Source organism: Pongo abelii, chromosome 19 (genome assembly GCF_028885655.2).
Source record: "Pongo abelii isolate AG06213 chromosome 19, NHGRI_mPonAbe1-v2.0_pri, whole genome shotgun sequence".
Classification (NCBI taxonomy): Eukaryota; Metazoa; Chordata; class Mammalia; order Primates; family Hominidae; genus Pongo; species Pongo abelii.
In genome coordinates this window covers 55548327-55570136 of record NC_072004.2, presented here as the reverse complement: position 1 = coordinate 55570136, position 21810 = coordinate 55548327, and the positions used below count along the sequence as shown (strand labels likewise).

At 43.2% G+C, this 21810-nt stretch overlaps 1 protein-coding gene across 3 annotated transcripts in view; it reads left to right on the top strand.

Annotated features, from left to right (window-relative positions):
- Positions 1–10666: 10666 nt before the first annotated feature.
- The window catches only part of INTS2 (integrator complex subunit 2), a 62460-nt gene continuing 51316 nt past the window's right edge, over positions 10667–21810 (top strand). The window contains exons 1-5 of one of the 3 annotated variants that reach the window (XM_024235612.3): positions 10667–10770; positions 12056–12366; positions 13630–13768; positions 16880–16982; positions 19208–19321. In XM_024235612.3, the coding sequence (XP_024091380.1) occupies positions 10765–10770; positions 12056–12366; positions 13630–13768; positions 16880–16982; positions 19208–19321 (673 nt within the window). In that variant the 5' untranslated portion in view covers positions 10667–10764. Of the gene's footprint in view, positions 10784–11037; positions 11053–12055; positions 12367–13629; positions 13769–16879; positions 16983–19207; positions 19322–21810 lie in introns of those variants that run through there. The other 2 variants (XM_024235614.3, XM_024235613.3) reach the window with 2 other exon arrangements.

Genomic DNA, 21810 nt, shown 5'->3' with positions numbered 1-21810 from the left:
GGATTCCTCAGTTGTTAGGTTTGCCACATTTGTGAACTGGGGCAAAACACTTAACCTCTTGAAGTCACAAGTTGTTCATTTGTAAAAGAACATGATAACTATATCTTTCTAATTAGCTTTGTGAACCTCAAAGGAAATTGCTAAAATTTTGAAAATTATAAAATATCAGCTGGATGTGGTGGTGCACACCTGTAGCCCCAGTTACTTGGGGAGGCTGAGGTGGGAGCATCACTCGAGCCTAGAAAGTCGAGGGTGTAGTGGGCCATGATCATACAACTGCACTCCAGCCTGGGCGATGGAGTGAGACCCTGTCTCAAAAAAAATTTATAAAAGCGTGAGAGATGATTGTTTAATACTTAGGCTCTCTAGAAGAGCCAAATTCAGAATAAACTAAGGTTTACAAGAGAATGTCTACTTGGAAACATGTGAACATAATAGGTGGATAATTAAAGGCAACAAAAAGGAGTTTTAAATATGTTCCAATAAGAGTACAGATGGGTAAGATACAAAAAGTATTTAGACCTGACTGGACTCAGTGGCTCATGCCTGTAATCCCAGCACTTTGGGAGGCCAAGGCAGGAGGATCACTTGAGGTCAGGAGTTCAAGACCAGCCTGGCCGACACGGTGAAACCCCGACTCTACTAAAAATACAAAAAAATTTAGCCGGGCATGGTGGCAGGCCCCTGTAGTCCCAGCTATTCAGAAAGCTATGGCAAGGGAATTGCTTGTACCCAGGAGCTGGAGGTTGCAGTGAGCCGAGATCGAGCCACTGCACTCCAGCCTGGGGGACAGACCGAGACTCCGTCTCAAAAAAAAAAATTATTTAGATCTATTCAGATTTACCTCCTTTCTGTCCCTAGCCCCACCCCTCCACCCCCAGCTCAGCTTGGGTCTTCAAGCTCTAAATAACATGCTTATGATAGAATTCAAACCAAAGATAGTTAACAGATTTCAAGGAGCTACTTAGTTGCTCAAGTCTCTGGATCCACAAGAATTACATCTTGGGAGCTGAAGAAACTTGCAGATATGATTTCAGAAATGGTGTGGGAAATGGAAGGGTCCTGCCTAAGTGAAAATGAGCAACTTCCTCAGTTTTAGTTTTTTTAATGTAGGTTCCAGAAATTTTTTTTTTTTTTTTTTTTTTTTTTTGAGATGGAGTCTCACTCTGTCGCCCAGGCTGAAGTGCAGTGGCACAACCTCAGCTTGCTGCAACCTCCACCTCCTGGGTTCAAGAGATCCTCCTGCCTCAGCCTCTTGAGTAGCTGGGATTACAGGTGCCCGCCACCACACCCCACTAATTTTTTTGTATTTTTAGTATAGACGGGGTTTCACCATGTTTGCCAGGCTGGTTTTGAACTCCTGACCTCAAGTGATCCGCCCGCCTCAGCCTCCCAAAGTGCTAGGATTACAGACGTGAGCCACCGCGCCCAGCCAGGTCCCAGAAATTCTAACAAATTTACCTAACTTTACCAACAAGTTAATTAGAAACTGGCATAGTTTCACTAAAACAGTTTGTACAATAAAATAATCTACTATACACTAGTTATGAGATACAAATCTCGAGCCAGGTGTGGTGGCTCACGCCTGTTATCCCAGCATTTTGGGAGGCCGAGGCAGGTGGATCACTTGAGGTCAGGGGTTCGAGACCAGCCTGGGAAAATGGTGACACCCCCTCTCTACTAAAATTACAAAAAAATCAGCCAGGTGTGGTGACGTGTGCCTGTAATCCCAGCTACTCAGAAGGCTGAGGCAGGAGAATCGCTTGAACCCAGGAGGCGGAGGCTGCTGTGAACCGAGATCATGTCACTGCATTCCAGCCTGGGTGACAGAGTGAGACCCTGTCTCAAAAAAAGAAAGAAAGAAATACAAACCTCTGACCTTAAGCCTTCAGTATATTTGGAAACACACTTGTATGAACATAATTAGTTTGACAAGTCCTCTAAAGTGCTATGAATAACAATGCAGTACATACCTAAAAGAGAGTAACTGGAATCAATCTCATCTTTTATTTTATTTTATTTTATTTTATTTATTATTATTATTATTAGTTTTTAGAGACGGAGTCTCGCTCTGTCGCCCAGGCTGGAGTGAGTGGCACAGTCTCGGCTCACTGCAAGCTCCACCTCCCGGGTTCACACCATTCTCCTCCCTCAGCCTCTTGAGTAGCTGGGACTACAGGCGCCCACCACCACGCCAGGCTAATTTTTTTGTATTTTTAGTAGAGATGGGGTTTCACTGTGTTAGCCAGGATGGTCTCGATCTCCTGACCTCGTGATTGGCCCGCCTCAGCCTCCCAAAGTGCTGGAATTACAGGCGTGAGCCACCATGCCTGGCCCTCATCTTTTATTTTGACAGTATTGATAAACTAATTATGAGAATGAACATTCAGCAGGTTATTTAGTAAAATTCCATGGTATCTTTTTTTTTTAACTTTTAGGTTTAGGGGTACATGTGAAGGTTTGTTATATAAGTAAACTTGTGTCATGGGGATTTGTTGTACATATTATTTCATCACCCAGGTATTAAACCTATTTTCCAATAGTTATTTTTTCTTCTCCTTAGCCTCCTTCCACTCCCACCCTTCACCCTCAAGTAGATCCTATTGTCTGTTGTTCCCTTCTTTGTGTCCATGAGTTCTCATCATTCAGCTACCACTTTTAAGTAAGAACACGTGGTATTTGGTGTTCTGTTCCTGTATTAGCTTACTAAGGATAACAGCCTCCAGCTCCATCCATGTTCCTGCAGAAGACATGCTCTCATTCTTTTTTATGGCTGCACAGTATTCCATGGTATATATGTACACATTTTCTTTATCCAATCTGTCATTGGTGGGCATTTAGATTAATTCTATGTCTTTGCTACTGTGAATTGTGCTGCAATGAACATTCACGTGCATGTGTCTTTATGGTAGAATGGTTTATATTCCTCTGGATATATAACCAGTAATGGCATCGATGGGTCAAATGGTATTTCGAGCTCTTTGAGGAATTGCCACACTACTTTTCACATTGTTGAACTAATTTATACTCCTACCAACAGTGTATAAGTGTTGCCTTTTCTCTGCAACCTTGCCAGCATCTGTTCTTCTTTGGCATTAAAAAAAAAAAAATTGCAGCCGGGCACAGTGGCTCATGCCTCTAATCCCAGCACTTTGGGAAGCCAAGACAGGTGGATCACTGGGAGTTCGAGACCATCCTGGCCAACATGGTGAAACCCTGTCTTTACTAAAAATACAAAAAAAATTAGCCAGGCATGGTGGCGAGCGCCTGTAATCCCAGCTACTCAGGAGGCTGAGGCAAAAGAATTGCTTGAACCCGGAAGGTGGAGGTTGCAGCGATCTGAGATTGTGCCACTGCACTCCAGCCTGGGTGACAGAGCGAGACTCCATCTCAAAAAAAAAAAAAAAAAAAAAAAAAGGCTGGGCGCAGTGGCTCACGCCTGGACTCCCAGCACTTTGGGAGGCCGAGGCGGGCGGATCACGAGGTCAGGAGATCGAGACCATCCTGGCCAACATGGTGAAACCCCGTCTCTACTAAAAATACAAAAAATTAGCCAGTCGTGGTGGCAGGTGCCTGTAGTCCCAGCTACTCGGGAGGCTGAAGCAGGAGAATGGCGTGAACGCGGGAGGTGGAGCTTGCAGTGAGTCGAGATCGTGCCACTGCACTTCATCCTGGGCGACAGAGCGAGACTCCATCTCAAAAAAAAAAAAATTGATAATCTTCCTTGTATGGTTCTAATTGTAGTATATGTGCTGCCAAAGTGAGCACTATTTTTTTGACTTTTTAAAAATACTCATTCTGACTGGTGTGAGATGTCTCATTGTGGTTTTGATTTGCATTTCTCTAATGCTCAGAGATATTTCCCTGTTTTTCATACGCTTGTTGGCCGCCTGTATGTCTTCTTATGTTCTTTGTCCACTTTTTTTTTTTTTTTTGAGACGGAGTCTCCCTCTGTCACCCAGGGTGGAGTGCAGTGGCATGATCTTGGCTCACTGCAACCTCCACCTCCCGGGTTCAAGCAATTCTCCTGCCTCAACCTTCTGAGTAGCTAGGATTACAGGTGCACGCCACCATGCTATTTTTTTTTTTTTTTTTTTGTATTTTTAGTAGAGATGGGGTTTCACCATGTTGGCCAGGCTTGTGTCAAACTGCTGACCTTGTGATCCGCCTGCCTTGACCTCCCAAAGTGCTGGGATTACAGGCGTGAGCCACAGTGCCCGGCCTCTTTGCCCACTTTTTAATGGGGCTGTCTTTTTTTTTTTTTTTTTGATGGAGTTTCGCTCTTGTTGCCCAGGCTGGAGTGCAATGGCACAATCTCGGCTCACCACAACCTCCCCATCCTGGTTTCAAGCGATTTTCCTGCCTCAGCCTCCCGAGTTGCTGGAATTACAGGCGTGCGCCACTTTACCTGGGTAATTTTGTATTTTTGGTAGAGACAGGCTTTCTCCATGTTGGTCAGGCTGGTCTTGAACTCTCAACCTCAGGTGATCCTCCCAAAGTGCTGGGATTACAGCCATGAGCCACTGTGCCTGGCCAGGGCTGTCTTTCTCTTCTACATTTTTTTTTTTTTTAAGTTTCTTATAGATGCTGGATGTTACACATTTGTCAGAAGTCACAGAAGACACAAATGGAAAACATCCCATGCTAATGGATAGGAAGAATCAATATCATTAAAATAGCCATACTTTCCAAAGCAATTTACAGATTCAGTGCTATTCCTATCAAACTACCAATGACATTCTTCACAGAACTAGAAAAAGCTATTGTAAAATGTGTATGGAACCAAAAAAGAGCCCGAATCGCTGAGGTAATCCTAGGCAAAAAGAACAAAGCTGGAGGCATCATGTTACCCGACTTCAAACTATGCTACGGGGCTACAGTAACCAAAACAGCATGGTACTGGTACAAAGACAGCCACATAGACCAATGGAACAGAATAGAGAGCCCAGAAAAAAAGGCCACACATCTACAACAATCTGATCTTTAACAAAGCTGACAAAAATAAGCAATGGGGAAAAGACTCCCTATTCAATAAATGGTGCTGGGATAATTGGCTAGTCGTATGCAGAAGATTGAAGCTGGACCCATTCCTTACACCATATAAAAAATCAACTCAAGGTGGATTAAAGACTTAAATGTAAACCCCCAAATTGTAAAAATCCTGGAACACAACCTAGGCAATACCATTCTGGACATAGGAACAGGAAAAGATTTTATAACAAAGACATCAAAACCAATTGTAACAAAAGCAAAAATTGACAAATGGGATCTAATTATACTTAAGAGCTTCTGCACAGCAAAAGAAACTATCAACAGAGTAAACAGACAACCTGCAGAATGGGAGAATATTTGCAAACTATGCATTGTGGTATCTTTATGCTTGAATCATTAATTCAACAAAGCGATGTTAAGTGTCGTACTGTGCCTTTGACAAGGAACTAAAATATGGTCCCTGCTGTCAAAATACTTTCTTTTATTTTTTTCTTTTGAGACGGAGTCTCGCTCTGTCCCCCAGGCTGGAGTGCAGTGGTGCTATCTCAGCTCACTGCAAGCTCCGCCTCCTGGGTTCATGCCATTCTCCTGCCTCAGCCTCCTGAGTAGCTGGGACTACGGGTGCCCACAACCACGCCCGGCTAATTTTTTGTATTTTTAGTAGAGACGGGGTTTCACCGTGTTAGCCAGGATGGTCTTGATCTCCTGACCTCGTTATCCACCCGTCTCGGCCTCCCAAAGTGCTGGGATTACAGGCGTGAACCACCGCGCCCGGCCCTCTCAAAATACTTTCTAGTGGGAGAGACAGAGAAGTTCTAACAATTGCAATATAATGTGTTAATTAGTATAGCTGAAAGAAGCAAAAGGTGCCTTGAGAGCATAGAATAGGGATACCAGATTAGTTAAAGGGTAGGTGGTTTTTCAGGGAAAGGTCTCTTAGCAAGGGAACACTGGAGGTGAGACTGAAAGGACGCTTAGGAGTTTGCATTAAGAAAGAGAATGAAAAGCATTCTAGACAGGAGGAACTGTGATGAGAAGGTCCAAGAATATTGAGAAGGATTTGAGACATAAACAGTTCAAACTGACTAAAATGACACCATGGTGGGATACGGCAGGACTCCAAGCTAGAGTTTTAAGTCAGACCATAAAAATCTGTTTTGGGGTCGGGTGCAGTGGCTCAAGCCTGTAATTTCAGCACTTTGGGAGGCTAAGGTGGGCAAATCACCTGAGGGCAAGAGTTTGAGACCAGCCTGGCCAACATGGTGAAACCCCATCTCTACTGAAAATACCCAAAAAAATTTAGCCAGGCATGGTGGTGGGTGCCTGTAATCCCAGCTACGCAGGAGGCTGAGGCAGGAGAATCGCTTGAACCCAAGAGGCAGAGGTTGCAATGAGCTGAGATTGTGCCACTGCACTCCAGCCTGGGTGACAGAGTGAGACTCCATCTCAAAAAAAAAAAGTCTGTTTTAGGGCTTGCCACAGTGGCTCACACCTGTAATCTCAGCACTTTGGGAGGCCAAGCTGTGCAGATCACTTGAGGTCAGGAGACTGAGACTAGCCTGGCCAACATGGTAAAACCCCGTCTCTACTGAAAATACACAAAAATTTAGCTGGGCGTGGTGGCGGGCGCCTGTAATCCCAGCTACTTGGGAGGTTGAGGCAGGAGAATTGCTTGAACCCGGGAGGCGGAGGTTGCAGTGAGCCAAGATTGAGCCACTGCACTCCATCCTGGGTGACAGAGCGAGATTCTGTCTCAAAAAAATATAATCAATCAATCTGTCTTTTTAGTTCCATCCTAAGGAAATTCAACTTTATCCCAAAGCAGGGTAGTGTTTTAGTAGTTGGGCTGATTTATAAAACAGTCTCATACTTGAGCCTTGATTGGTGGAGCTATGTCAACCTGGAGGGATGTCTCTAATGCTGAACTAGAAGTCTTGGCTGGACCCAATTCTATTCAATGTTTTATCCATAATATTAATGAAGATATGATCTGCTAAGCTAAAACAGATAGCCAGTGTAAAAGAGTCAAAGATCTTTATAGGCTGAAACATGAAAGAATATATATATTTTTTGAGATGGAGTCTCACTCTGTTGCCCAGGCTAGGGTGCAGTGGCGCAATCTCGGCTCAGTGCAACCTCTGCCTCCCGGGTTTAAGTGATTCTCCTGCCTCAGCCTCCCGAGCAGCTGGGACTACAGGCGCACACCACCACACCCAACTAATTTTTGTATTTTTAGTAGAGACAGGGTTTCATCATATTGGCCAGGCTGGTCTAGAACTCCTGACCTCGTGATCCACCCGACTCGGCCTCCCAAAGTGCTGGAATTACAGGCATGAGCCATCGTGCCCTCCTGAAAGACATCTTACAAGATAAAATAGTCACACTATACAGAGCATCATGTTGAGCAAAATGGAGCAAGATGTCTTCTGAGATCCTTGTGCTTCTGGAATTCTATGACTATTTCTAAAGGACATTGGTCCTCACCTTTGTATAGTTAGGTCTTCTAACTGCTGGAAGCTCAATTACTCTGCAACCTACATTAAGCACCTAGTATACATGAAACATAATAGATATTCTAATGTGTTTTTCTGTTTTTCTCTTTTTTTCATTACTCTGTTTCTCTCTTCCTCCAGTCTGATTGAAAAATAAAGTAGAAGAATAAAAGCTAGCTGGTCAAGCCAGGTGCAGTGGCTTGCACCTGTAATCCTAGCACTTTGGTGGACTGAGGGGGGACGGATGGCTTGAGTCCAGGAATTCAAGACCAGCCTGGCCACATAATGAAACCCTGTCTCTACAAAACAATAGAAAAATTAGCCAGGTGTGGTGACGCATGACCATAGTCTCAGTTACTTGGGAGGCTGAAGTGGGAGGATCACCTGAGCCCAGGAGGTTGAGGCTGTAGTGAGCCAAGATCGCGCAACTGCACTGCCGCTCTTTTCTTGAGAACTTGTTTCGAAAAGGAAAAAAAGGAGAGGCTGGGTACAGGGACTCATGCCTGAAATCCCAGCATTTTGGGAGGCCAAGGTGGGTGGATCAGCTGAGGTCAGGAGTTTGAGACCAGCCTGGCCAACATGGTGAAACCCTGCCTCTACTAAAAATACAAAAAATTAGCTGGGCATGGTGGCAGGCATCTGTAATCCCACCTACTCAGGAGGCTGAGGCAGGAGAATTGCTTGACCCTGGGAGGCGGAGGTTGCAGTGAGCCAAGATCGCACCACTGCACTCCAGCCTGGGTGACACAGCGGGACTCTGTCTGAAAAAAAAAAAAAAAAATTAGCCAAGTGTGGTGGTGCACACCTATTGTCCCAGCTACTCAGGAGGCTGAGGTGGGAGGATCGCTTCAGCTTGGGAGGCAGAGGTTGCAGTGAGCCGAGATCGTGCCACTGCACTCCAGCTTGGGCAACAGAACGAGACTCTGTCTCAAAAAAAAAAAAAAAAAAGTTTTATTGGCAGACATTACAATGTTTCAATGATTATAAAGATTTTTGCTAAATTAATACAAGGGGGAGAGGCTAGAGTCTAGGATGACTTTTAGGTTTCCGGCTTGAGCAACTCAAGGTCAAGTTGGTGAACTGGAAGAGAAGGAGAGGGGGACTTGGAGGAAGTGTCAGCACTCATTATGTGACACTGCAGCCATCTCATTCAGTGATTTTCTGTTTCTCCATAGATCAAGATGGAGATAATGAATCTGCATGTTGTTTCTCCGTTAGTGAACAGAGGATCATAATTAGAGTTGGAAAGGATCTTTAAAATCACTTAGTTCATACCCACATCTTCCTCTCATTCATCCCTCAAACCAATGTTTGCATTGCCTTCACACTTTTCCCGTGAAATGATCATCCATGGAGATGAAATTGCTTACCCTCTTTCAATTTCCACAATTGCAAAAGGCGAATAATATTAGCTACCTCACAAGATTAAATCAGATAATATATATAAAGCATTCATTACAGTGTCTAGCAAGTGTTCAATAAATAAATCCCAAATATTAGCTTAAAAATGCCAGGACAGTACAGTGTGCAACCCATTAATAGAGTGTGAAATCAGTTTTAGTGTGCAGTGACCAGCAGTTTTTTAAAGAGAAGTAGAAACATGTAGTGTGTGTGTTATTATATGAAATGTTTGTTTCCATGTAAATGTGGGTTTATATGTTATATATTTATATGTTTATGTAGCATATAAATTTATACACTTAAACACTTATTTTTGTACGTGGATAAACACATATGTTTGTTCTGGGTCACAATGTGAAATGTATTACTGTGGGTCAGGTGTAAAAAATTTTGAGAAGCATTGCAACACCCAATTCTTTTCTTCCTTTGCTGATCTATGTTGAAAGTCATATATATATATATTTTTTGAGACGGAGTCTGGCTCTGTCGCCCAGGCTGGAGTGCAGTGGCACGATCTCTGCTCACTGAAACATCTGCCTCCCAGGTTCAAGTGATTTTCCTGTCTCAGCCTCCCAAGTAGCTGGGGCTACAGGTGCCCATCACCATGCTGGGGTAATTTTTTTTTTTTTTTTGAGACTGAGTTTTGCTCTTATTGCCCAGGCTGGAGTGCAATGGCACAATCTCAGCTCACCACAACCTCCACCTCCCGGGTTCAAGCAGTGCTCCCGCCTCAGCCTCCCAAGTAGCTGACATTACAGGCGCACACCACCATGCCCGGCTAATTTTTGTATTTTTAGTAGAGATGGAGTTTCACCATGTTGGTCAGGCTGGTCTCGAACTCCTGACCTCGTGATCCGCCCGCCTCGGCCTCCCAAAGTGCTAGGATTACAGGCATGAGCCACCATGCCTGGCCTAATTTTTATATTTTTTGTAGAGTTGGGGTTTAGTCATGTTGGTCAGGCTGGTCTTGAACTCCTGACCTCAGGTGATCCGCCCGCCTCGGCTTCCAAAAGCGCTGGGATTACAGGCGTGAGCCACCACGCCCGGCTCTGACTTTATTTTTAAAGAGATTATAAAGTACTATATCTTTGTAAAATATTTTTATTTCCAGCTCCTAGCACAATATCTGGCAAATAGAAGATGCCAAATAAACGTTGATCGAACTAGGAACAAGAAATAGTATGAAGACACATAGACTAGCGGTTCTTCATATATAGACTAGTGGTTCTTTTCTGAGTGATCAGACTTCCTTTGAGAAGTTGTTGAAAGTTTTGGACCCTCTTCCCAGAAGAAGTGCGGAGCACTCAGTTCTGAATGGATTCCAGAGAATTCCTGAATCCCCGTGCATTGCCTCTCTAAGGTTCTATGGGTCCCCCAAGTTGAGAACCTGAAAGGAAGTGTTTAACTTCTGACAGCGGACGTGTGAGGTCAAGAGCGGAAGAAAGGTTGGGGTTAGATCACTTTTAAAATTCTCCTACAAATCCTGGGATTCTAGAATTTTGGTTCCGGGAAGGCACGGACAGAGATTTAAAGAGTACAGTTTGGTACCACTAGTGTCAAAGAATAGTGGGAACAATTTTAACACACGTTATGCCATTTGAATGCCATGGCAATCCCGTGATGATGAAATTTAAGTTCTGAGGGGCTCAGTGGCTTGTCTAAAAGGAAGGAGGTGGTAGGCTCTGGAGAACAGAGACTACCAGAATCACATTCCTAAATTTTTGGCGAGGAAGTAGCGGAGGGCAAACAGAGTGGAGAAAGGGGGGGGGCCGCGCACGCGCACAGTTGCATTGGCGCCGACGTCTCTGCCTTTCCTCTCGCAGCCACCCTTCCTCTCAGACCAGTACGGTGGCCGACGGGAGTCAGACGCTGGGGATGAATGAAGGTGCTGGGTGCAGGTTGAAAAAGTCTCCCGCTTTTCCGTTCCTACAGTCCCGGTTCTGCCTTTGTGTGGTGCCCCCGTCCTCCCCACTTTGTATCGACAACCCGGTTGGTCCCGGCGTCTGAGTTCTTGGTGTCCGAGTCGACTCGAGGCACAACTAGGGTTTGGGGTTCCGGATTATCGCCTAGGCCCAACTTCGGACCGCGCTCTCGATTTCTGCCGCGTCCCGCTTCTAGGACGCGGAGTCCGTGTGGGGTTCCGTGAGGCTGGAGGGTAGATCTTAAGGTATGAAGCGTCCGCTTCTCTGGCCTCAGCGCGTTCCTAGGTCCGTGTCGGAGCCTGGCCAGACTTTGCTCAGCCTGAAGGACTTGTTGGTTCTAGCTGCGCCCGGGCCGAGACGGAGGAGCACACAGGTCTTGGCTCCTCTGCTCCAGTCAGCCCGCCCCTCTGTTAAAAGAGCAGCCCCTCCCTGAAAGCAAAGCAGTTTTTACCCACGACTTTTACCCACGCTGCTGCTAGTCGGTCGGCCTTGAGAGGGGACTGCTTTGGCTGCCTGCTCACTGCCTTTTTGTTTGTTTGCTTTTTGTGCCTTGGATGATTCCTGGAGACAGAGAATTGCGCTAATGAGACGCGTCTTTCTCTCTCACGTAGCACCCACACATCTGCTATTTACCCGGTAACACAGGGGACATAGGATAGTGTTGTGGCTTCCAGAGCCTTGAATCTGGCATTGCTTCTGCCCAGTGATTTGCTAGTTTTTCCAGCGACTCGTGGAGGGTGAGAAAGAGAAGCCCAATAGTGCTTGATGTATATCGGGATAGGCATGTGAAACTATCGGGGTATGAAAGAAAGCACTTAACTATGACCGTTCACTTACTTTTGTTTACATTTTGTGGAGCTCATATGACTGATATAGTGGAGAAAGTCTTGGACTGGGATTTTAGTAGATGAGGATTCAGCCTTGGATTGTGCCTCTAACTAGTAATACTACTTTGGGCGTGTTACTTCATCTCTCTGGGCTTCATATTCCTTCTTTGTAAAATATGAGTATTAGAGCAGAAGTTTCCTAAGGCTGGAAGAGACATTAATATACTCTCTTTTCTTTCCCATTTTCCAGGTGACAGTATAAACCTAGGGAGACAGAGAAGACTTGTCTTGGTTGTGCCAGGAACATTGCCAGCATAGGGACCTATTAAAGATACACCACATTTTTCAGGGTTTTTAGAAAGTTGGGTGTTCATACATGTGAAAGTTAAACTCCTACTTTCATTTGTATTTTTACCATTAGGATCAACAAACAGTAAGAATGACTGAATGTACAAGTCTTCAGTTTGTCAGCCCTTTTGCTTTTGAAGCAATGCAGAAGGTGGATGTTGTTCGCCTGGCATCTTTAAGTGATCCAGAATTAAGACTTCTCCTGCCCTGCTTGGTACGGATGGCACTTTGTGCACCTGCTGACCAGAGCCAAAGCTGGGCTCAGGATAAGAAACTCATCCTTCGCCTTCTTTCTGGAGTGGAAGCTGTCAACTCCATTGTTGCATTGTTGTCCGTGGACTTTCACGCTTTAGAACAAGATGCCAGCAAAGAACAGCAGCTTAGGTAATGTCATGTTATATTATATGTGGATTTGGATTTGACAAAGAATAGGGAATCAGATATTTTTCAGAGCTCTCCAGAAAAGAGATAATGAGAATCTAAATTCTGGAGAGCATTTTACTTAGGTCTTTTCTATTTATAGTTACAATTCCAGAATCTTTTGACTTCCATGTTATAAAATGTTATCTAGAGAAATTTGGCAATGTGCTGTTGTATATGGGCTAAACTCATTAGGCCAGTTTCAGTGGGAAGTAGGTAGGGTAACTGCCCCTAGATTAGAGGGATTTATTGGAATCACTTGGGAGGCTTTTTTTTTTTTTTTTTTTTTTGAGACAGAGTTTCGTTCTTGTTGCCCAGGCTGGAGTGCAATGGCGTGATCTTGGCTTACTGCAACCTCAGCCTCCCGGGTTCAAGTGATCCTCCTGCCTCAGCCTCCCGAGTAGCTGGGATTACAGGCACCTGCCACCATGCCCGGCAAATTTTTTGTATTTTTAGTAGAGACGGGGTTTCATCATGTTGGCCAGGCTGGTCTCGAACTCCTGACCTCAGGTGATCCACCTGCCTTGGCCTCCCAAAGTGCTGGGATTACAAGTGTGAGCCACTGACTGGGCCCAGCCTCTTGGGAGGCTTTTAAAGCTTAGATATTCCCAAAGATTCTGGGCAGATGCTATGTCCTTCCCTGCCCGTTGTGAATCTAGTAGCAAGCCACCATTAGTGGAAGTGAGTGTTAATTGTCAGTTGTGGTAGAGTATTTATTTATTTATTTATTTATTTATTTTTATTTTTTTTAGACCGAGTCTCGCCCTGTTGCCCAGGCTGGAGTGCGGTGGCGTGATCTCGGCTCACTGCAACCTCCACCTCCTGGGTTCAAGTGATTCTTCTGCCTCAGTCTCCCGAGTAGATGGGACTACAGGCACGCGCCACCATGCCCGGCTTTTTTGTATTATTAGTAGAGACGAGGTTTCACCATATTGGCCAGGCTGGTCTGGAACTCCCAACCTTGTGATCCGCCTGCCTCGGCCTCCCAAAGTACTGGGATTACCGGCGTGAGCCACCGTGCCCGGCCTATGTGGTGGAGTATTTATTATACGTAGGATGTGAATCCCTGAAATACATAGGCAAACTAAATAGCATTTCAGAAGTAACAGAACATTTTAGAACACTTTATACATCCTTTTGTAGCTTATTTCAATAAAAGATAATTTTTATGCAATTATTTCCATATCAGTGTTCTCATAATTATATTACATGTTTGTACTTCATTAGGCATAAACTTGGAGGAGGCAGTGGAGAGAGCATCCTGGTATCACAGCTTCAGCATGGACTGACGTTAGAGTTTGAACACAGTGATTCACCTCGTCGATTGCGTCTTGTGCTTAGTGAACTGTTGGCAATTATGAACAAGGTGCATTTCTCTTAACCACAGCTCAAAGTATGCATGATTTGATGTCTATGTATAGGGAGGTAGACAGAAAAAGAGACAAGAAGTCAGGCAGGTTGAATTCTCCTCTACTCTTATTTTGTTCTTTTGGAGACGGAGTTTCATTCTTATTGCCCAGGCTGGAATGTAGTGGCATGATCTCGGCTCACTGTAATCTCTGCCTCCCAGATTCAAGCGGTTCTCCTGCCTCAGCTTCCTGAGTAGCTGGGATTACAGGTGCCCGCCACCACGTCTGGCTAATTTTTTGTATTTTTAGTAGAGATGGGGTTTCACCATGTTGACCAGGCTGGCCAGGCTGGTCTCGAACTCCTGAACTCAGGTGATCCACCCACCTCAGCCTCCCAAAGTGTTGGGATTACAGGCATGGGTCACCATGCCCGGCCTTCTCTACATTTATTTCTATATATTTGTTTTCCTTTCAAAGCCTGAAAGGATATTATAAGTCTGCCTTAAAGGCTTTCTCTAATTATCATTTTCTCTCATTTATACTTGTTCTGCATTTTCTATCAGAGGGATTTTTTTCCGTATGGAATCCATACACAGTGGCTTCTTGACATTTAGAAAGGGATTCATCTCAAGGCTTGTACAGATTATCAAATTTATTAGCAGATAATACCTTTATGGGATACAATTTCTCCCATAAAGTGTAATGAAGTAACATTTTCAGTAACTGAATGTGAATAACTGAAAAATGTATGTGATTCATTTAGACACTGGATGAGCAGTAACAGCCTCATATATGACAGTAGAGGGGAGTATCAATGCTGAATTGAATGTAGGATGATTGGCTAGTCTCAATCACTAAATGACCAAAGTGCTTCTTTACACTAATGAAAGCTATTCAAGTTATCTTCTTTGCAAAATTATAGATTACTTAGGTCATAGACCTTTGGGTAATTATGGTTAATTGAAACTCTGAATTTAAAATTTTTGAATGTCAAAGGTCTATCATATAAATAACTAAATTAGCTGGGCGTGGTGGCGCACGCCTGTAATCCCAGCACTTTGGGAGGCCGAGGTGGGCGAATCACCTGAGGTTGGGAGTTCAAGACCAGCCTGACCAACATGGAGAAACCCCGTTTCTACTAAAAAGTACAAAATTAGCCAGGAGTGGTGGCGCATGCCTGTAAAAGAATTGCTTGAACCTGGGAGGCGGAGGTTGTGGTGCGCCGAGATCATGCCATTGCACTCCAGCCTAGGCAACAAGATTAAAACTGCCTCAAAAACAACAACCACCACCACCACCACAAAAACCCACTAAATTAGATCTTTATGTTTATTTACTGTTATAATTTTGGGGAGTCAATTTATAGTAAATAAAGTTTAGTTTTATAAGTTGTGGACAAAAAGGACTAAATTCTGTTTCCATAGAAAATACTGGTAGAGAGGATTTTGGTGAGTTTTAGATAGTTTTTTTTTTTTTTTTGAGACAGAGTCTCACTCTGTCGCCCAGGCTGGAGTGCAGTGGCACAATCTCGGCTCACTGCAAGCTCCACCTCCCGGGTTCACACCATTCTCCTGCCTCAGCCTCCCGAGTAGCTGGGACTACAGGCGCCCGCCACCATGCCTGGCTAATATTTTGTATTTTTAGTAGAGACTGGGTTTCACCGTGTTAGTCAGGATGGTCTCGATCTCCTCATCTCGTGATCCGCGCGCCTTGGCCTCCCAAAGTGCTGGGATTACAGGCGTGAGCCACTGCGCCCGGCCGAGTTTTAGATAGTTTTTGAGGTATGTTAAAAAATTTTTCTAAAATTTCCATCACCAATTATTATTTCCTTCTCTTTTTTACTATTTTGATACTTTTATTTATTTTTGTTTGTTTGTTTTTTTGAGATGGAGTTTCGCTCTTGTTGCCCAGGTTGGAGTGCAGTGGCGTGATCTCGCTCACTGCAACCTTTGTCTCCTGGGTTAAAGCAATTCTCCTGCCTCAGCCTCCTGAGTAGCTAGAATTACAGGCACCCGCCACCATGCCTGCTAATTTTTGTATTTTTAGTAGAGACGGGGTTTCACCATGTTGGCCAGGCTGGTCTCGAACTCCTGACCTCAGGTGATCCTCCCACCTCAGCCTCCCAAAGTGCTGAGATTACAGGCATGAGCCATCATGCCCAGCCTATTTTGATACTTTTAAATTTCAGCCAAGAGTTTTCCTTCATCTTTTCCTTAATGCCTCACTTGGTGGCTCTAATAAATAAGTGACTTTTCTCCTCTGGGAGATTTCCAGTTTTTTAGTTTGACACTCTTCCTTATATGGGAAATATGGTTATGAAACTCTTGTGGGGAATTTCCAAAAAGCTTAGTAGATTTTGTTATCTAAACTTTAATTCTTTGTTTTTCCAACAGTTTATTCGGAATTGAACATGAATTTATAGATAGATAGATAGATGGATAGATAGATATTTGTTTGTTTGTTTTCTTTTTTCTTTTTTTTTTTTTTTTGAGAAGGAGTCTCATTCTGTCTCCCAGTGTGGAGTGCAGTGGTGCTATCTCGGCTCACTGCAGCCTCCACCTCCCGGGTTAAAGCGATTCTCCTGCCTCAGCCTCCTGAGTAGCTAAGATTACAGACGGCCACCATGCTCAGCTAATTTTTGTATTTTTAGTAGAGACAGGGTTTCACCATGTTGGCCAGGCTGGTCTCGAACTCCTGACCTCAGTTGATCCACCCACCTTGGCCTCCCAAAGTGCTGGGATTACAGGCGTCAGCCACTGTACCTGGCCATGAATTTATATTTGTTAAACTGCTTTAGGTTGACTGTTCTTGGCTTTTTTAAAGCAGTTTATGTAGGCTGCATTTGTAGTTCATTTCTTTGGCTTGCCTTATCCTTTAATTCCAGTTGTCTCCAAATATTTAGATAGATATCAGTTCTTGAGATTGATACTGCTATATCTGAATCATAATTAACATGACTGCTGTGTGTGGTTAAATTGGTTGAAATTGATCGAATACTGCATATTCTGCTGTGGTATATTAGTGATACATTAAGAGACATAATCTGTGAGCTCAAGAAATAATTATAAAAATAGGGATTTAATTATCTGAAATTAATAGAGTTTATATCTTTTTTTTTCTTTTTTAAGGTGTCTGAGTCCAATGGAGAATTTTTTTTCAAGTCTTCTGAACTTTTTGAGAGTCCAGTATATTTGGAGGAAGCTGCAGATGTACTTTGTATTTTACAAGCAGGTACTGTACTGAGTGCTAAGATGGATTTCATATATAGTTTCTTGTTAAATGATACTGTGTAACTTCTTAGCCTGGTATGCTGTGTTATTTTAGGGATCATATAACAAACATGTTACGTGATTTTAAGTCAAAAGTGACTAATAGTTGGACAATGATTAAGTAAATTATATTATTTTCATAGTGTGACATATTATGCAGACATTAACATGGTATCTTTGATTTAATGACTTTAATGCTCGTTAATGATTTTGGAAAATGTTTACAATATGTTAAGTGAAAAAAGCAAAGGGCAAAGTGTTAAGTAGAATATAATCCCAGTTTTGGTAAAAGTTAAAGCAAGAACAATACCCTTGATGAATTAAAATAAAATACTTATTTTTTTTTTAGAGACAGAGTCTTGCTCTGTTGCTCAGGCTGGAGTACAGTGGCAGGATCGTAGCCCACTGCAGGCTTGAATTCCTGGACTCAAGGGATCCTCCCACTTCAGCCTTCTGAGTAGCTGGGACTACAGGCCTGCGGAAACAGTTTTTATTAACTTTGAATGATGGGATTAGGGCAGATTTTAATTTTCTTCTTCATACCTTTTTGTATTTTCCAGATTGTATATAACAGCTGTGAATGATAGAAATAAAAGAGGACAGAAAAATGTAAAGAAGGCTGTCGCTCATGCCTGTAATCTCAGCACTTTGGGAGGCCGAGGCAGGAGGATCACTTGAGCTCAAGAGTTCAAGACCAGCCTGGGCAACATAGTGAGACCTTGCCTCTACCAAAATGAAAAAAATTAGCCTGGTGTGGTGGTGTATACCTGTAGTCCCAGCTGCATGGGAAGCTGAGGCAGGAGGATGGCTTGAGCCTGGGAGATTGAGGCTGTAGTGAGCCATGATTGTGCCATTGCACTCTGTCCAGAGTGAGACCTTGTCTTTTTTTTTTTGAGATGGAGTCTCACTCTGTCACCCAGGCTGGAGTGCAGCGGCGTGATCTCAGCTCACTGCAACCTCCGCCTCCAGGGTTCAAGCGATTCTCCTGCCTTAGCCTCCCGAGTAGCTGGGATTACAGGCATGCAGCACCATGCCCAGCTAATTTTGTATTTTTAGTAGCGACGAGGTTTCACCATGTTGGCCAGGCTGGTCTCAAATTCTTAACCTTGTGATCTGCCTGCCTCAGCTTCCTAAAATGCTGGGATTACAGGCATAAGCCACTGCGCCTGGCTGAGACGTTTTCTTAAAAAAAAAAAAAAAAAGTATAGGCCAGGCACGGTGGCTCACACCTGTAATCCCAGCATTTTGGGAGGCCGAGGTGGGTGGATCACCTGAGGTCAGGAGTTCAAGACCAGCCTGGTCAACATGGTGAAACCCTGTCTCTACTAAAAACACAAAAATTAGCCTGGTGTGGTGGCAGGCGTCTGTAATCCCAGGTACTCGGGCGGCTGAGGCAGGAGAATCGCTTGAACTCCAGAGGCAGAGGTTGCAGTGAGCTGAGATTGCGCCTGCACTCCAGCCTGGGGGACAAGAGCGAGACTTCGTCGCAAAAAAATAAATAAATAAATAAAAAGCAAATAAAATTTTCATGAAAATAGCTCTTTAGACCCGTTCTATAAAATAAAATTTCCTGTACTGTTCTATGCTGTGCTGTCCAGTGTTCTTTGTGGCTATGGATTACTTGAAATGTGGCTAGTGTGATTGAGGAACTGAACTGTTTTTAATTTAAGTATCCTTATGTTGCTAGTGGGTATCCTACTGGACAGCTTAGTTCTAGACTATGAGAAGAAAGTACTTTATTTTAGATGACATTTGTGAAATGTCAAAAGATATTTAATAATACAATGAAATGTCACTTTTGGCTGGGCATGGTGGCTCATGCCTGTAATTCTAGGAGTTTAGGAGGCTGAGGCAGGAGGATTGCTTGAGCCCAGGAGGTTGAGGCTGCAGTGAGCTATAATCACACACTGCACTCTAGCCTGGGCAACAGAGCAAGACCCTGTCTCAAAGAAAAAAAAAAAAAAAAAAGAAATATCACTCTTTAACACTGGGGCCAGGCATGGTGGCTTATGCCTGTAATCTTAGCACTTTGGGAAGCTGAGGCTGGAGGATCGCTTGAGGCCAAAGTTTGAGACCCACCTGGGCAACACAGTGAGATTCAGTCTCCACAAAAAATTGAAAAAATTAGCTGGGTGTGGTGGAGTGCACCTGTTAACAAAGACTAACACTGACTTTGTTTTCTTGTAGAGCTCCCTTCCTTGCTCCCTATAGTTGATGTAGCTGAAGCTTTGCTACATGTTAGAAATGGTGCCTGGTTCTTGTGTCTCTTGGTGGCCAATGTTCCTGATAGTTTTAATGAAGGTAAATATGATTCTAATATGGGATATTGAAAAGACTTGCTTGGACATGTACAGGACCTATCTTTTTGACCTAAGAAGAAACATTAATGGGATTTTATTTGAGATTTTATCTTTTGAAAGTTTGTTACTATGTATTAAGAAATATTGAGTTCACAAATTGTATTGAGTTTAAAGATCAGGCTGGGCCCAGTGGCTCACACCTGTAATCCCAGCACTTTGGGAGGCCGAGGTGGGCAGATCACAAGGTCAGAAGTTTGAGACCAGCCTGGCCAATATGGTGAAACCCCATCTCTACTAAAAATACAAAAATTAGCTGGATGTGGTGGTGGGCGCCTGTAGTCCCACCTACTGGGGAGGCTGAGGCAGAAGAATCGCTTGAACCTGGGAGGTAGAGGTTGCAGTGAGCCAAGATCGCGCCACTGCACTCCAGCCTGGGTGACAGGGTAAGACTCCGTCTCAAAAAAAAAAAAACAACCCAAGGAACTAGAAGATATAATATCTATAATCAGGGATCAAAGAAGGTACATGTATCTGTGAAATATCAAGAGAGCAATATGGGATATGTATAATGAGAAATGCTAGGAATCAGACCTTTGTTTTTTAGCCCTACTGCTGTCAGTTTACAGAGAAGTATAAAGTAGAAATTGAGAAAAATCGACTACATTTTTTCACCTCTATTTAAAACTTACAGTGATTGAAGGTTGTTGTTTGGGTATGAGTGATATAAAAATAAAAGCATTTTGTTGAGCAAGGTAGTTTGTGAATTAGGAGCCTGGGAGGAAAAACACTGGAGTTATAATTCCTGATTTTGTCATTCACTTTTTGTGTGAGCTCTATCAAAATACTTCTCATCTGGCTGGGCATGGTGGCTCATGCCTGTAATCCCAGCACTTGGGGAGGCCGAGGTGGGTGCATCATTTCAGGCCAGGAGTTTGAGACCAGCCTGGCCAACATAGTGAAACCCCGTCTCTACTGAAAATACAAAAATTAGCTGGGCTTGGTGGTGGATGCCTGTAATCTCAGCTACTCAGGAGGCTGAGACAGAATTGCTTCAATCTGTGAGGTGGAGGTTGCAGCGAGCCGATACGTGCCACTGCACTCCAGCCTGGGCAACAGAGTGAGACTCTGTCTTAAACAAACAAACAAACCAAAATACTTCTCCTCTGTAAAATGGAGATATTGATAGTGTAATAGTTCTCTGACTTTTTAAAGAGATTTATTGAATATCAGATGGTATGTAAAAGCTCTTTGTAAACTGTGTCCTTGCCGATTTTTTGTCAACTTGTTCTATCAATTACTGAGAGAGGAGTTTTGATGTCTCCAGACATAATTGTGGATTTGCCTATTTCTTCTTTTTGTTCTGTCAGTTTTTGCTTCATGTATTTCAAAGCTCTTTTGTTGGGTTTATATGCATTTAGGATGATTATATCTTTATGATGAATTGAGCCTTTTTTCATTATAAAATATACTTTTTTCCCCAAGTCAAATTTGATTTCTTTATTCTTAGTTTTCACAATTATAGTTATATTCCTCTTTCTAAACATTATTTACGTATTATTCAATTCGTTGTCACCTTTGTTTTAATTTTTCTTTTTAAAAAAATTCCAAGTTTTATTTTAGATTCAGGGGGGTACATGTGCAGGTTTGTTACATGGGTATATTGTATGACACTGAGGTCTGGAGTTTGAATGATCCCGTCACCCAGGTTATGAGCATAGTACCCAATAGGTAGTTTCTCAGCCCTTGTCCCCTTTCTTCCTCCCCACTGGTAGTCCCAGTGTCCATTGTTCCCATCTTTATGTCCATGTGTACCCAGTGTTTAACTCCCACTTATAGTGAGAACATGTGGTATTTGGTTTTCTGTTTCTGTGTTAATTTGCCTAGGATGGGATGGCTTCCAGCTTTATTCTTGTTGCAGCAAAGGGCATGATTTCATTCTTTTTAATGGCTGCATAGTATTTCATGGTATATATGTACATTTTATTTAATCCACTGTTGATGGGCACCTAGGTTGATTCCATGTCTTTGCTATTGTGAATAGTATTGGGATGAACATACAAGCGCATATGTCTTTGGTAGAACAATTTGTTGTCCTTTGAGTATATATCCAGCAGTGAGATTGCTGGGTCGAATGGTAGTTCTGTTTTAAGTTCTTCGAGAAATCTCCAAACTGCTTTCCACAGTGGCTGAACTAATTTACATTCCCACCAATAATGTGTAAGTGTTCTCTTTTCTCCACAGCCTCGCTAGCACCTATTATTTTTTGACTTTTTTATAGCCATTCTCACTGGTGTGGAATGGCATTTCATGATTGTTTTGATTTGTGTTTCTCTGATGATTAGTGATATGGAGCATTTTTTTCATGTTTTTTGGTTGCTTGTATGTCTTCTTTTGAGAAGTATCTTGCGTGTTCTTTCCTCACTTTTAATGGGGTGGTTTTTTGCTTGTTGAATTGTTTATGTCCTTATAGATTCTGTATATTAGGCCTTT